The sequence below is a fragment of the Miscanthus floridulus genome, chromosome 18 (assembly GCF_019320115.1).
Source record: "Miscanthus floridulus cultivar M001 chromosome 18, ASM1932011v1, whole genome shotgun sequence".
In the NCBI taxonomy this organism is placed as follows: Eukaryota; Viridiplantae; Streptophyta; class Magnoliopsida; order Poales; family Poaceae; genus Miscanthus; species Miscanthus floridulus.
Window position 1 is genome coordinate 2,561,748 of NC_089597.1, and position 17,270 is coordinate 2,579,017.

General features: G+C 50.4%; 1 protein-coding gene across 1 annotated transcript; it reads left to right on the top strand.

Moving 5' to 3' along the window:
- Positions 1 to 523: 523 nt before the first annotated feature.
- LOC136521432 (BTB/POZ domain-containing protein NPY1-like) lies at positions 524 to 5,021 on the top strand. Its single transcript, XM_066515170.1, has 4 exons — positions 524 to 836; positions 2,220 to 2,289; positions 2,852 to 4,021; positions 4,139 to 5,021. The coding sequence occupies exons 1-4, from the start codon at positions 775 to 777 to the stop codon at positions 4,751 to 4,753; spliced, it is 1,917 nt and encodes a 638-aa protein (XP_066371267.1). The 5' UTR covers positions 524 to 774; the 3' UTR covers positions 4,754 to 5,021.
- Positions 5,022 to 17,270: the final 12,249 nt, after the last annotated feature.

Consider the following 17,270-nt stretch of genomic DNA (forward strand, 5'->3'; position numbering starts at 1 on the left):
GGGCGTCGAGTGCGGTGCGGGGCGTCGGGTGCGACAGAGGGGCAACTGGGTGGGCGAGCGGGGAGTCCCGCTAATGTATGCGGGGCGCGGGCGGTTGGCAGGCCGGGCCGTCACCGGGCCGCGCGCTCTGTAGAGGGCCGTGCCGTGCCAGCCCACGTGTCTAGGGTAAGGCCCAGGCACGGCCTACCCCTCCATGTCGGGCCAGCCCGGGCCCGCTAGCCTCCGTGCCGGGCCATGCTCGTGTCGGCCAAAAGGCCAGGCTGCCGGGCCTCGAGCTGCATGGCCAGGTATACCTATAGTGGTACCAAAACGCAAAATGAGTCTTTTATCTTAGGTGTCATTCGCTGGTCTGAACCAGACCAACCAGCTACTTCCCCTCTCAAATTACTGTTCATCAAATCAGTTGAATAATTTTTTTTTTCCACAGCAAATCAGTCAAAACATTTCAGACGAGCGAACGGGGGCGTCAGATAATAGTCGTTGGAGACAGTCAAGTAAATGCCAGCCGTGTCTCCTGGCCACTCCGTCTGCGGCGTCTCTCTCCTCTGTCCTCGGCTTCCCCCGTGCGTGTTTCTTGGGACTACGACCTGCTGGCCCTCCTGGCCTGCTCCCTCCACAGAGCAACGAGAGAGACCGGGGCAGGAGGAGGCGTGAAATGTAAGCAAGGGGGAGGGACACGCCGCAGAGAAGCTGTCGTCAACTCAACTTCACTCCAAGGAGAGAGAGAGGTAGCTGTAGCAGGGAGAGCGGCGTCGCATTTCCGGCCCGTCCGCCATGAAGTTCATGAAGCTTGGGTCCAAGCCGGACGCCTTCCAGACCGACGGCAACGACGCCAGGTGATCCCGCCCCACGTCATCTTCTTCCTCCTCCTCCATCCGCCTTCCGCCATTGCAGGCCGTGCTTACTTCCGTCTTTGCCGCCGTGATCGAACGGAGACGCGCGTTCTTGGCTTTGCTCTCGGACGTTCACTTTCAGTCTTTCAGACAAAGTTCTCGCTCTCCCTTTGTAGAAGAAAGTGAGGAAGGGTAGTGAACTTCTTGCCATGTCTTGTAGCGTCTCTGTTCCGGTAGGAACAAGAACAACAGTGCAATCCCATGTTTCCTTGGTTGATTCCTAGCCTCCTTGGTTCCTGCTTTTCTCTTGCCTGCAGAAACAATGCTGCGTCTTGTGAATGAAGAGAGGGAAAACAAAATGCTTGCTCTGCAAGCATGAATCTTTCGGCGCGTGTCTGTGAGTTCTTGATTCGTCGACGAAAAAAAGAGTGCCTTTTCCGTTGGGTTACGGTCTTACAGAACCTGGCGTGCTGTGATTCAGCCTGTTCGCTTGTTAGGCCTCAGCCAGCCCAAACCAGGCAATTAACAGTGTTTTCCTCTCCCAACGAACGAGCACCCGTCAACCTAAACACCAGCGAACAGGCTCATTGTTGTGCGATGTATACATGTGGGGGCTACCGCTGCTCGTCATGAGTGCTCGTGTGCTACGTGGTTCCCTGCACGGCAGCTGATTTGACCAGGGCGCCCCACCCTTTTTTGCCACCAAAAAGTCCCTTTTGGCAGCGCAAACAAAGTCGTAGCAGTTGTAGTTGTTGCAGTGAGGATCATGAGATTACATTTTTTACTGGTTGTGTTGACGACCACATTGATCCATGTTCTTCAGCTTTGTATGGAGATCTTGGACTTGCTCCTAACCTGCAAATCCTTTCATTCCATTTTTGTTTAAAGCCCCTCCACCCACCATCCATGTTTCTTTTTTCCCTGTTCTGTAATCTGTATCTGTATGTGAGTATGCTTTGACTGACTTCCAAAAAAAAACATGATCAGGCAGCTTGAGAACAGATCTATTGTTTTTTTTTAAAAATATATATATTTGTGTACTTCAATGACTGTCACCATTTCTAAAAAAAAACTGGGTACTTCCTTTTTTTTTGGCCGCAAGAAACTGGGTACTTCCATGACTGTCTCTGTTTTCTCACGGAAATCAGTCTACAGTGCATTCACTTCAACTGAGAACAAGTGCAAGAAAATTCTGAAGGAAAAACAAAGTGGAATACTGTACATGCACTTGACTTGCTCTGAAAGGTGTACCCGTTGTGTTGTGCTAACTAGTACTAGATGTTGTTTCTGCGTTTTTTCCCCTCATATATGCTATACTCTCTTCTTATGAATGTTCATTAGCAATCATGTTATGTTGACCATGTCAATCTCCATATTCTCATGCAGATACGTGCTGTCCGACCTTCCGTCAGATATCGTCATCCATGTCGACGATGCAAGGTTCTATCTGCACAAGGTAATCCCGTACCATTTTACTTAAGTTATGAACCTAAGTAGGTTAAATCGCTGATTGTTTCGCCCCAAAGCTACATGTGTACTTGAGAGTTAAAACAATGGATCCGCCAACATACAGCTATCAGCACACTAGAAGATGCTGCAATAGTAACATCTTTTGTCAGGCGCCACTTGTAATTTGGATCTTTGTTGCTTTCGGAATCTTCCCCACGGTTTCTTTAGGTCATGCTTCAATTCCCATGAGCACCTTTCATTCTGCTAGGTGACAGCAATGCACGTACCATGCAATTAACAAATGTCCTCTTGTTCAATATATTCAGCCTGTTCGCTTGATGGGTTCAGCCAGGGCTTATCAGCTAGCAGATAGTGTTTTCCTCTCACAACAAACCAGCACCAGCCGGGTTTATCAGCCTAGAAACCAATCAGCGAACAGGCTGATTGACAGATAATAATGCTACAGCAAATCTAGAAATGTCTACTGTCCAATTATATGGCCATTTCACTGTTAAGAGTTTTGGTAAATTAGTCTCTGAAATTTTGGTCACCCTGCTGTCTGTTTGCAGTTCCCTCTTCTTTCCAAGAGTAGTCTGTTACAAAGGCTGATAATAGAGGCTAGTCAGAATGGCACTGATGAAGTTGTCATACAAGACATTCCTGGTGGAGTGAAAACCTTTGAAATCTGTGCAAAGTTCTGCTATGGCATGGTGGTGACCCTCAATGCGTACAATGTTGTCGCCGCAAGGTGTGCAGCAGAGTACCTTGGGATGACTGAGGATGTTGAGAAGAGCAACCTGATATTTAAGATTGAGGTGTTCCTGAATTCCGGCATCTTCAGGAGCTGGAAGGACTCAATCATAGCACTGCAGACCTCTGATGCATTATTACCATGGTCAGAGGAGCTTAAGTTGGTCGGTAGATGCATAGATTCCATTGCTTCCAAAGCTACCGTTAACCCATCGAATGTGATGTGGTCATACACCTACAACAGGAAATCTGCATCCTCTGATGAGATAGTTGAAGCTCGCAAAAGCTCGCAGGCGGTTCCTAAGGATTGGTGGGTTGAAGATCTGCGTGAACTTGATGTAGACCTCTATAGGCGTGTCATGGTTGCAGTTAAGTCAAGGGGGAGGATCCCCTCTGATGTTGTCGGAGAAGCGCTGAAGGCATATGCTGCTAGATGGCTTCCTGAATGTTGTGACACCCTGGCAGACGACGCCTACTCTGAAGCATACAAGCATCTGCTTGAAACCATCGTCTGGCTTTTGCCCTCGGACAAGGGATCTTCAGGGATCTCGTGTGGTTTCTTCCTGAAGCTGCTGAAAGTCACTGTCCTAATTGGTGCTGGAGAGCTCCTGAAGGAAGAACTCATGGACAGGATCATGTTGCAGCTCCATAAGGCTTCGGTCAATGATCTTCTGATTCCTTCCAAGCCTCCGGCACAGACCGTTTATGATGTTCAGCTAGTTCAGACACTCATCAGCAGGTACATGAGCCATGCCGGGGTAGCTCAAGATGGGATTTTCCTCAACAACCTTGACCAGGAGATGTTTGAGACGAATGTGGACAGTGAATCTTTGCTAGCATTGTGCAAGCTGGTCGACAGGTACATAGCTGAAGTTGCCTCTGATCCAAATCTGTCCGTTTCAAGTTTCGTGGATTTGGCGACTTCCATGCCTGAAACAGCCAGACCAACACATGATGGATTGTACACTGCTATCGACGTATTTCTGAAGGTATGTGTCACAGCAACCATTTTACAGTATAGTTCTTCATATGACGTTCATTTACAGCAACCACTATGTTTGAAAACAGAGATACTTAGCTAAAATTGTTCGTCTTGTGATGTTCAGTTGCATCCCACGCTACCCAAGATGGAGAAGAGGAAGATCTCGAGCCTGATGGACGTAAAGAAGCTATCCAAGGGGGCATGCATCCACGCGGCGCAGAACGACCGTCTCCCGCTGCGCGTGGTGGTCCAGGTCCTCTTCTTCGAGCAGCTGCGCGCGGCTGGAGCCGCCGCCGTGACGCCCAACGTCAGCGTGGCGCGGTGCATGGCGCGCCTGGCGCAGGAGGAAGAGGAGGACGACCACGAGCACTGGAAGGAGGGCCGCGCGCTGCCGGAGCCCCCGACCCCCGGCGCGCTGAAGAGGCAGCTGGGGAGCCTGAAGCTGGGCGTGGGCGACCACCACCAGGGCGCGGGCGACGACGGGCGGCGCCTGGTGGCGCGGAGCAGCAGCGTGGCCAACCAGAGCAGCCGGCTGTCGCTGTCGTCGCGATCGCGGAGGATCTTCGACAGGCTGTGGGTCGGCGGCGCGAAGCTGCCCGGGGAGGCCGCCGCCGCCGCCGTGGGCAAGGGGTCGTCGGACACGTCCGGGAGCTCGCAGAGCCCGCGGTCATCGGCGAAGCCGCTGGAGTCCAAGTCGTCCAGCTCCTCGTCGAGGAACCGGCGGTACTCGGTCTCGTAGGCGGTAGGCCGGGACGGTGCCGGGCGCCCGGCGGCGGAGGCTGTACAGAGGAAGGAGGAGCCTGGTCCAAGCTCAATCGTGCGACCTGCTGCTAACTTTCAGAGCTCGTGCTTGCAGTATGGCATGGAGCTAGAGATCTTTGTTCGGTCAGTCCAGCTGCTCTGATCTTGGGATAATCCCCTGGTTTCTGTAACAGACTTGGCAACTATGCTTGACTCGAATACTCGATGAACTGGGCAAATCCTTTTTGGCGGCTCTGTTTGACGGCCAACCACTCGTGTCGTGAATCTAGCGATCAGCCGTTGGGCATCCTGAATGGATTCCAATATGTTAGTAGCTGAGTACGAATGTTCCGAAACAACCATACGAGTCGGAGCCCTCTATCATATTCATATCATTCATTCCTGCTGCATTAGGACGATCTTTTCGCTAAGTCCCAGTTTAGATGCGAATTTTTTTTAAAAAAAACTCTACTTAACCCCCCACCTATCATACTTGATCTACTTCACCCCCTCAACTATGAAACCGTCTGTTTTAGATTTTCCAATTAATCTAAGGCTACAGTAAAAATAAATTAATTAGATTTTCCAATTAATCTAAGGCTACAGTAAAAATAAATTAATTACAGACAAAATTAGATTTTCCAATTAATCTAAGGCTACAGTAAAAATTTTGTACTAAAGTATACCGTATTATATATTCACTATGTAGATCTACTTACGTGGAGTCCAATAAAATTAGATTTTTCATTTTATGATTTTTCTATGATTTACTATGATTTTTCAAAAATTCACCGAAAATAAACAAAAAAAAAGAAAATTCAAAACCATGCGTACTGTAGCAAACCCACCAGCAAACCTGCTATTACTGTAGTAACCCGCCGTTGAAAACTGCCCTAGGGGGTAAAACAGACGGTTTTAGATAGTTCAGGGGGGTAAAATAGACGGTTTCATAGTTGAGGGGGTGAAGTAGACAAGTATGATAGGTGGGGGGTTAAGTAGACTTTTTCTAAATTTTTTTGCAAAATGCAACTGTAGCGCTTTTCGTTGTTATTTGGCAATTAGTGTCCAATCATAGTTTAATTAGGCTTAAAAGATTCGTCTCGTGGATTTCGTTTAAACTGTGTAATTAGTTTTATTTTTTATTTATATTTAATGCATGCGTCCAAAGATTCGATGTGACGGGAAATCTTGAAAAATTTAGCAAAATAAGGTGGAACAGGGCCTAAGCCTACTCCCTCCGTCCCAAAATTATTACTGTACAATTCTAGCGATTGGATTTTATCCCGAAAAAATTGCACAAATAGCTAACAGGTCTAGGTATCAGCTAGTGGGACCCGTTCTTATGTTTATTGGTAAAATAACCTGCAAGAACGCATGCAGGTGGTGGTGGACTGGTGGTGCAGCAGTGGAGTGCAGGGAAGCTGGACATGCGGAGCATGATTAAGAAGCAGTGCAGTTCTTTACAGTACCTAGTTACCGTAACACCGAATCAAAGACAGCCTTGCAAGTTACAAAAGGTGATTAGGAATTCAGGATAAGCCTATATCGGTTAATATCACAAGTACAGCAACAAGCTGTTCCTTGCGTCCAAGCCTGCTTCGAATTCCCGGGGCGATAACCACAGTGGACACTGAATGACTGAAACAGACAGACTCGAGATCAAGCAATCAGGCAATCACCAACGGTTCCCTCCGCCTCCGGAGAAGAAGGCTGCCTCTTGCTGTCTTGCCAAAGTGTACAGGCCGAGCTACCCTATCACTCCTCGGCGTGAAAGGTGAAACTGAAGGCTCTATAAATTAAGCTGCTTTTGGGTACGTAGCTTTTATGTATGTGTATACTTTTGCTAATGTCTGCAAGCGACTCTAATCTAAAGCCAAAAAACAAAGGAACCAATATCCTTCTTTTTTGCAAATTAATTAATTAAGAGAGACTCAGAGAGCTGCTTCCTTTCGGGAGTGTATAACAGATTTGCATCAAGTATTCACGTTATGGTCGCACGTTGAGATGCCAAAGCGTGTATCTGTTAGGGGTTAAGCTCCTGAGGTTGTAGCTACGGTGGATTGGGGGCCGGGGCTTGAAGACTCAACGTCGAGGCGGCGGTGCCGTGCTGCCAAGGAGGGGTTAGGGCTGCAGCTGGAGTAGTCAAAGAACAGGGATGAAGCGCCAGGCGCCCAAGGGTGTCTTTGTGACACAATCCCAGGCTAATTCTTTTCTTCTCAGAGTTGGACTCTTATAGTCCTTACAAACCGAAACAACTTGACTCATTAGGCTAACAAACTCTACTACTAATCTGAACCCAATCTCTAAAAACTCTCAACTAACTAAATCTGCTAGGACTCTTAGGGACTCGGCTTGGACCTGAACCGAAACCGTCTTAGGTCTAGCCACTTCGCCTAGCATAGGTCTTGCCGACCATAACATCTCTCCCGTCCTTCGGAAACAGCTCGTCCTCGAGCTGGAACGCCGGGTAAGCAGCCCGGAAGTCCTCCACCGGCTCCCAGGTGGCGTCGGCGGCCGGCAAGTCGGCCCACTGAACGAGGACATGCCACGCCCCGCGACTAAGGCGGGAACGCAGCACCCTCTCTGGTTGAAGAAGTGGCCGGCCGTGGCGTAGAGGCGGTAAAGCTGGCACCGAGGACGGCGGCGTGCCGCGAAAGGGCTTCAGGACACCGACGTGAAAAACGTCGTGAATTCGGGCACCCTCCGGCAGCCGGAGACGATAGGGCACCTCGCCTAGGCGTTCAAGCACCATGAACGGCCCAGCATACTTGGGCCCCAGCTTGCCCTTGCTGCCCGGAGCGACAGACTGGTTGTGGCGAAGCAGACGGAGCAACACCCAATCGCCAACCGCGAGCTCGAGAGGTCGGTGCTTGGCGTCGTAGAAGCGTCGCGCATGTTCTTGAGCCTGCAGAAGACGCGCCCGAACCTCGGCGAGAAATTCATCCCTGTTGGCGAGCAGGGCGTCCACAGCATCCGTGCGAGCGCCCCCCAGAGCATAGGGCAGGAGCTCCGGCAGGGCGCGACCGTAGACAACAGTGAAGGGCGACGTCCGTAGGGCAGAGTGGTAGGCGGTGTTGTAGCAGAACTCTGCCCACGGAAGCCAGTCGAGCCAATCCCGGGGACGATCGCCAGTGATGCAACGAAGGTACATGGCGATCGTCTTGTTAACCGCCTCAGACTGCCCATCCGTTTGCGGGTGGAAGGCGGTGCTCATGCGGAGTTGGACGCCCGCCTGACGGAACAGATCGCGCCACACGTGGCCCGTGAAGACCGGATCACGGTCACTGACAATGGAGTCCGGGAAACCATGGAGGCGGACGATGTCGCGGAAGAACGCGCGGGCGACGGAGGAAGCCGTGTACGGGTGGCCCAACGGAATGAAGTGGGCGTACTTGGAGAAGCGATCGACGACGGTGAGGATGACGCTCTTGTCGTGGACTTTGGGAAGCGCCTCGACGAAGTCCATGGCAATGTTGGCCCAAACACGCGATGGCACCGGCAGGGGCTGTAGCAAGCCGGCCGGGTGCATCGCCTCTGTCTTGTTGCGTTGACACGTCGCACACGCCCGCACGTAGTCATGGACGACACGGCGATCATGCTCGACGAAGAATTCGGTCTGGAGCCGCTGCAACGTCTTTTGGATGCCTTCATGCGCGTTGGTGTGGGCTAGCTGCAGAACATCGTCGAAGACCGAGGAGGTCGCTGGGACGTAGACGCGGCCCTTGTAGAGGAGGAGGCCATCTTGCATCGCCCAGGCCACGCCACGCGCGCCTGAGGCCACCTCGTCGCGGAGCGCTCGCAGCTCGTCCGACGTGGTCACCTCGCGCCGGAGCTGGTCGAAGAGTTGGAATGTGGGAACGGAGATTGCCGCGAGGACCGGCGCGGCTAGAGGCAGCGCGGCCAGCAGGGGTGCGTCGCCATCTCGCCGGGAAAGCGCGTCCGCGACGACGTTGAAGCGCCCTGGCTGGAACTCAATCCTGAAATCATAACTGCTCAGGGGAGGCCCAAACCGCTGATGGCACAGCGTGCGGAACTCCTCCCACAGCGGTCGGCCGGAATCGGCCTCGAGGACCAGGTACCATTGCTGCGCGACTCCGGTGAGGTGGTAGGACGCGAGCCAGACCCGGTCGGCGTGGCACGTCTGATGGCCCTGGAAAAATTGCTCGCATTTGTTCAACCACCCCAGTGGGTCCTCCTTCCCGTCGAAGGTGGGGAACACAAGCTTATGATACTTGGGCACGACGTGACCCTCCCATGCAGCCTCCGGTGCCGGCGGAACATGCAGGCGAGGAGGGGTCTCCACCGCGGGTGCCGTCGACACAGCCGCCGCCCCCACGATGGACTCGAGGGACGGCACGGGGGACGACGAGTGAGGAAAGGAGATGTGTGTGATCGGCACACTGAACTGGGGAGCCGCGGCCGACATGAGAGGCGCCGAGGCTGGGCCCGAGGCCAAGGGCGCCGATGGCGCGGACGAACTGAAGGCCGTGAGCGCCGGCATGGAGGACGCTAGCCGGCCGCCGGAGCCCGGCAACGCGGCCTGATGAAACTGCGCCCGCGTGGGGGGGGGGGCGGCCGTCGATTGCCCCGATGCGCGTCGCCAGATCGCCCATCTGGAAGTTCATGAAGGCGAGCTGGTTCTGGATGCCTTGGACGGCGTTGGTGAATTGCTGGAGCGTGTCGGCGGGGACGGCGTATAGCTGGGGCGGTGGTGGTGGCTGCGAGGACAGAGGCAGGGTGGTGGTGGGGACGAGCGCCCCGGCAGAGGCGATGGGCTGCGACACCCCAATGGCCGGCGTGACCAGGGGCGCAGATGGGTTGGAGATCGGTGGGAACGACGGCGACGGGGAAACGGTGGTGGGTGGAACGGCTGGTGACGAGGTCCCGGACGAGGCCATCAAGTCTGATACCAGGTTGTTAGGGGTTAAGCTCCTGAGGTTGTAGCTATGGTGGATTGGGGGCCGGGGCTTGAAGACTCGACGTCGAGGCGGCGGTGCTGTGCTGCCAAGGAGGGGTTAGGGCTGCGGCTGGAGTAGTCAAAGAACAGGGATGAAGCGCCAGGCGCCCAAGGGTGTCTTTGTGACACAATCCCAGGCTAATTCTTTTCTTCTCAGAGTTGGACTCTTATAGTCCTTACAAACCGAAACAACTTGACTCATTAGGCTAACAAACTCTACTACTAATCTGAACCCAATCTCTAAAAACTCTCAACTAACTAAATCTGCTAGGACTCTTAGGGACTCGGCTTGGACCTGAACCGGAACCGTCTTAGGTCTAGCCACTTCGCCTAGCATAGGTCTTGCCGACCATAACAATATCATTCAGCAATAAATCGTCCAGCCATATGCTTAGGTTAGATCCAATCCAGTAATGTGTAGTATGGTTACTATTCATTAGTCACCATGCAGACATTTTGGTAACATGGCAAGTGATTAAAGAAGAAAGAGAGATAGGTGCAGTATCGTCGTAAAGATGCAGCTTCGGCACGAAAACCAGTATTTCGACACCGCACAGATGACACATGTTTTAGACTCATTGTTAGACACACAGTTCATATACAACATTAAACTGATATGTTACTCCTAAGAAACCACACCATGATACGGTGATATATATAATGCATTGTAAAGGTTGCATAATTCTGTCTTTGTATGACAGAATTATTCTGGAGACCATGACATAATACAATGGATTGGAAGAATCAAAAACAGGATCAAGTACCACATCTTCGTACAATAAAAGCAATTCATATGTCATTGTAGTAGTACTTGGATCCTTCTCCAGTCTAGGAAGAAAAGAAAAAACCTTTGTTGTCCACACCGACAGGACCGAATCATGAAGAATAAATCCACACCGTTGTTGTATGTGCCAATTTGTGATGCAAAGAATTGGGTTACAAATCCTATGAAACTCTTACGGAATGGCTTGTTCCATAGTAATTGTGGAGAAATTTTATGAAGATGTTAATATGAAAATTTTCTTTGTGTCACCTTCTCATCGAATTTCTTTGTTTTCTAGCACTCCATCCAAATGTTTCCTTATTTTTCTGAGCATTACTTGCTTGTACTATTTGCATGTTAACTTTTTTCTCTCCAAAGAACCGAGTTATCTGCTTTCATTTATAAGAGAAGAGCATAAATTACAAAAGCCTATAAGGGGTGCAAGCTACGCAGCCCCCTTTTTTGTGTGGGGTTTAGTTTCCACCCCTGTCTTACAAGAGAGCGATTTTCAAGAAAATATGTAGCGACTTTACAATCAGCGACCTACGAGAAAGACACAGCTCTAGCCTGGAGCTCTGGAGTCGGCGGTAGAAGTCCTAGTCCCTTGTTGCCACTATAGCTCCACAACCTCGCCTCCTTATGGCCCGGTTCGGCTGATAGAATTTTGGTTGAAACTGGCTGAAAAACACGGTTCTGCTTAAATTGTTGTGAGAGAAAAACACTGTTCTGGTTAAAATAAAAGCCGAACAAATCGAATATGGGTAAGCCAAACTGAGCCTATATTTGGTGCACCACTTGCTGGATACTCATACATTGTTTTCTAAACACGCGATTGTTTATTTCTTTCTCTTCAGATCCCCGGATTGTCAGCATGATCATTTTGCATGTTGGCTGAACCGTGTCTTTTTAAGCATTACTTGTACCATTTGCAAGGTAAGAACGAAATCACAGCCATTACTTGTCCAGTTAGAAATCAATATTACGGCCAGTAATCGATTGCTCTGAACGTGCCAACGTGTATGAGTACATACTAATTAATGCAAAGATTCTAGAAGGGTGTTATAAAAAATATATGTTTATTACAGCATGTGTGATCAGCAGCCGTGGCGACATGGCTAGTAATCGATTGCTCTGAACGTGCCAACGTGTATGAGTACGTACTAATTAATGCAAGATTCTAGAAGGGTGTTATAAAAAATATATGTTTATTACAGCATGTGTTTATTACAGCATGTGTGATGGGCAGCTAGAGTACGGCCAAAGAAACATGGCAACGTGCCGTTCGTTTGAGCTTGTTTGGCTTATAAGTTATGACTGAAAGTATTATTGTCTAGTTTGGTGTGAGAGAAAAATACTGTTCGTTGGCTGATAAGCCATGGCTTATAAGCCAAATACGACTAAGCGAACAGGCTAAAAGCCGATCGGATCCACAACAAGTGTTGAACCGTTAAAAAATAATTTGACGTGGGTTTTATTTTGTACGTTCCCTACACTCCACTGCACGTGCCAAGATTTTTGGCAACCTGCTCCCACGCCGGAGCCCACGCGCCCATGCTACCCCCGCTACACTGCCCACGCCCCGCGCGCTTGCACCCCACCGGAGACGAAGACGATAACGATGGCCTCCCTCTCTGGCCTTTCTCCCTCTCTCCCCTCCAAATCCGGCGGGCATAGGAGGCATGCCAACCGGACGGTGGGGGACGGGGTTGGGTGGAGGCGGACAGGCCAGCTCGGGGCGGGGGCGTCATGGCTGTGCTCGCCGAAGTTGGAGAAGATGGCGTCAATGGGAGTGGGGAGGGGAAGAAGGCAGCCGCCGCGCGCGCTAGTGTCTCGCCAGAGCTCCGCGGCCACAGCCGCTGGCGTGGAACTCCGTTGAGACCCTATCGCGCCTTGGCGGGGCGGTGGTGGTGGGCGGCGGCTGGCGCAGATGCGAGGAGGAAGAAACCACGAGCTACTCTAGCCACAAGATGAAGATCTAACGGCTGTGAATGGGCCTGAACGTTAGCAAATCCCTTTATTTTGAGGTGCTACTTTTTTTAGAGAGTCTCGAAACACTGTATTTAGACCCAATGTTTACCAACTATTCTCTTGGAGTTGCTAGCTCTTGCTTTGCTAGTAAGTTTAATTTGGTGTAAAAACATCCTCGTTAATGTACCAAAACTCCAAAAGTGCACCCACGCAAATGACAAAAAAACTTCGTTGATCGACAGGGTACCCTGTGTCCCTGTAACCGCACCGCAGTGGCATCTGACGACCTCAGTGAGAGCAGAGAGTGCAGACCACGGCAAATATCGTGACGGTATCCCGGACGGATTCCTGTCAGGCTGTCACGCTAGATACTAGCGCGCGTGGCACTTGAGATCTTGGCCGAGACATACACGAAGTCTTACCAAACACAGACCTCCCGGGCCTCCTATAAATAGGCCCACACCAAACACACAATAGAGATGCAGATTAAAGAGAGACAGACAGGACGACAGAGCCCTTGCTTCCTTGGGACTAATTTCCTCTCTCTCCCCTGTGGTAAATAATAACAGCGACCCGGTAACCTCGTGCTCGGCCTCCGAAGAGCCAGACATAGAAGAAGATGCTGCGGAGGATCAGCCCGTGGCGACAGAGGAGCAGCCAACGCTAGGCCAATCCCAGAGCTAAGTGCTCCAACAGCTCCAAGCCCAGTTGCAGAGTACACATCAAGAAAGAGATAAGTTGGCGGCTACCTTCGCCGCAAACCAAAGGACAGTCTAGGCATCACTTCAGGCCGCAGAGATCAGGCAGCAGTTGGCCATCTTACAGGCGGAGATTCAAAGCATGCAGCCTAGGAAGCCTCTTTCCAACACACCCATCCAACCCTAGTCAGCAAACCAAAGTCAGCCCAACCCTTCGTTAGGAATGGCCGCTCAACCAACCTTTGGCACACCTTTCACCTCACCTATAGTCCACAGAATTATAGACTCAAAATCTACACTATCCGACGCAATACAAAGCTCACCTTGGCCCCCATCTTACAAACCCATTGCACTACCCAAGTTTAACAGAAGGTCAGACCCACGCCAATTCATCATGAGTTTTGAGGCAATCGTAGCCTCCGCAGGGGGGAATGACACTGTCTTGACCAAGTCATTCGTTATTGCAGCCGAAGGTGATGCATTGGCATGGTACTCCATGCTGAGACCAAGTTCAGTATACTCATGGGAGGACCTCCACGACAAGATCATAGCCAACTTTAAAGGGTTCACCACGGAATCCTTAACCTCGATGGACCTCTTCTAGTGTAAGCAAAGTCAAGGTGAGGCCCTGAGGGACTATTTTCAAAGATTCATGCAGCTCAAAGCGAAGGCACCAAATGTCCCAGAAGATGTGGCAATCGAAGCAGCAATTAAAGGTCTCCGTATTAGAGCCTTCGCTTCTCATCTGGCCCGGGAGAAGCCAAGTACCATAGAAGAATTATACAGTGAGTTTGAGAAGTATTGCAGGTCAGACAACGACCTTCACAGAAGACTAGAAGTGCAAAATCAGAACAAAAAGTACCAAGGAAACAACAGGAATGCACAAAGGGGCAACAGAAGCCAAGGCCAGTCATAGCCCCAGCAACTGATAGATCAACAAGTTTTCAACATAGAGCAGTGAAGGGTCGAGATGGTGGACTAGAGGGGGGGTGAATAGTCTTTTCTAAAATTAATTGCGTCGGCTAACCGAAACAAGTGCGGAATTAAGACGATCGGTCTAGCAAAGACTATACTCCTCTATCTATGTTCTCTAGCACCTTCCAAAGATACTAATTAAGCAACAAAGGTGCCGGGCTAGCTAAAGCTCACCTAACCAATTCTAGGAGCAAGGTCACACAAACCTATGCCACTAGTACTTTAAGCAACAAGGGAGCTCCTACACATGCTAGTAAGCAAAAGCACAAAGCCACCTAATGCTCACTAGCAATGCTCAATAACAAGGCAACCAATGCCAAATTAGAGAGCGCAATTACTTAGCTACATAAACTAAGCAATATGACTAACAAGGTTACACAAATCAAATTAGCCACGCAAGGGAGCTACTTCTATGCTACACAAGCAAGAAAGTAACTAGCAAGCTACACAAGCTAACTAATTACAAAAGCAACAACACAAGCTCAATGTATATGAAAGTAATTGCAAGCTTGTGTAACGGGGATGCAAACCAACGGGAAGAACATGGTTGACACGATGATTTTTCTCCCGAGGTTCACGTGTTTGCCAACACGCTAGTCCCCGTTGTGTCGACCGCTCACTTGGTGGTTCGGCGGCTAATTGGCATCACCCACCAAGCCCGCACGTCGGGTGCCGCAAGAACCTACCCCAGAAGTGAGGGTATCTCAATGACACGCTTTACTAAAGTTGCTCTTCGCAGCTCCCGTGGGGCGAGCACAATGCCCCTCACAAGCTCTTCTCCAGAGCGCCGCACAAGCTTCTTGCGGGATTCGACGGAGACCACCACCAAGCCATCTAGGAGGTGGCAACCTCCAAGAGTAACAAGCACCACTGACTTGCAACTCGAACACCTAGTGCCACTCGATGCAATCTCATGATGCAATCGCACTAGAATCGCTCACTCACATAATCGGATGATCACTATCAAGTATGTGTGAGATGGAGGGCTCCTAAGCACTCTCAAGCATGGACACAAAGTCCCCCAAGGTGCTCAGCTCTGCTCAACACCAGCCAAGGCCGAAGGCCACTTTTATTTATAGCCCCATGGGCTAAACTAGCCGTTACCCCTTCACTGGGTGTTTTTCGGGCCAACCGGACGCAGCACTGGACGCTGCACCGGACGCACCGATCGTGCATATTGGACGTGTCCGGTAGCTGCCAGACCGCCATGTGTCCGACTGTTGCCTCCAATAGCTCTCTGACACGATGACTGGATGCTCAGCACGAAATGACCGGACACTACACCGCTGCGTTCGGTCGAGTCTAGTAAGCCTCTAGGGCCGACCGGACGCGACAGTTAGAAACTGACCAGACGCTGAGGCTCAGCGTCCGGTCGAGTACAGTAAGCATCCTTGCTCGACCAGACGCGTTCGGTCACACCGGATCGGACGCAGCCAGCGTCCGATCGACTATACTGCCGAACACCGTGTTTTCTGATTCACACCGGACGCGTCCGATAGCTCTATAACCAGCGCGACTCACTCGTTTCCATCACCAACTTCTTCTCCTTTGCAAATGTGCCAACACCACCAAGTGTACACCATCATGTGTATGTGTGTTAGCATTTTCACAATCATTTTTCAAAGGATTAGCCACTCAACTTGCCACGCCACTCGATCCTAGCGACGATGCAAAGTTAGATCACTCGAGTGGCACTAGATGACCGATATGCAAACAAGTTTGCCCCTCTTGATAGTACGGCCATCTATCCTAAATCCGGTCATAAACTTCTCTACACACCTATGACCGGTGAAATGAAATGCCCTAGGTTATACCTTTGCCTTGCGCATTCCATTCCATCTCCTCCAATGTTGATGCAACACATGCACCAATATGATCAACAATGATATGATCCATTTCATATCATCACGTGATCATATTGGTTCATCGATCTTGACTTCACTTGCTCTTCACCGTTGCCTTCATCCATCGGCACCAAGTCTTGCTCAAGCTTCACTGCCACGCGGTCCATCACTCCAAAGCCTCCGACTTGCCCTTCACGCTTGCAACCGGTCCATCAAGCCAAGCCTTGTCTTGATCTTCTCCACCTTTGATCACATGACTCAATGTCATGTCTCATGTGCAATGAGCTCCTTCATCTTCACATGTGTGAGCTTTGCAACATCTCCAAGCCATTTTTACCTTCATGGCATATGTTGCTCACACACATGTACCTGTGGACTAATTACCTATGTATCTCACATAAACACAATTAGTCCACCTAGGTTGTCACTCAATTACCAAAACCACACAAGGACCTTTCAAGCATCAAGGGAATAGAAAGCAAGGGCAATAGATGCCAGAGGCAGCCCCAAACAAAGCACCGCAAAAGCAGTACGAAGGCAAGAAATACAATCAAAGGAAGAATTGGATCAAAAACCAAGAACTAAGACAACGAAGGTAGTATTGTTTCTTTCATGAAGAGAATAAAGGGCACATCACCGGAGATTACCTAGATGCGAAGGAAACTCAGGAGAGAATAAAAAGTAGGGAAAATCCTCAACTTTCGCCACAACAACCCACCAGGGAGGTCAACCACACCTTCACCGTGCCTTCACAGCAGTCATATTGCCTAATCTACCCAAGTCTTAACTCCAATCAAATTCACCCATCCACTTTAGCAGTCGCATACTACCCTAACTTCCTACCCGCAGGCGACCAAGTACCCAGCAGCAAGGGCAGGCAAGTAATCAACGAGCAGAAGCCAATCTTACCTAAATAAACCCAAGACCTCCGCACATAACATTCATAGAGACAAGCCAGCCAGCTTAAGTGCACAATAGACAACTTGAAGCACTACCTCCGCCACCATCTCCGCCACAGCTAGCCGCCCCCAAAAACGAGCCCAACCCAGAAAACCAGCTCAATCCACATACACCACTACCCACCATTGGCTTGATACTACCGATAGCCGAAGGCTCTTCAATGGAATTCAAGACAAAGAAGCAGAAGAAAGATCACCTTAGGCTCATCAACAACATAGCAGTGCAGGGTCTAGTACGCTACACAAATTGGTCAATGACACCCATCACATTCTCAAAACTAGATCTCCAGTTAGAGAGCTACCCCCATGCCGACGCTATGGTAATCAAAGCCAACATAGCAGGCTGGGAAA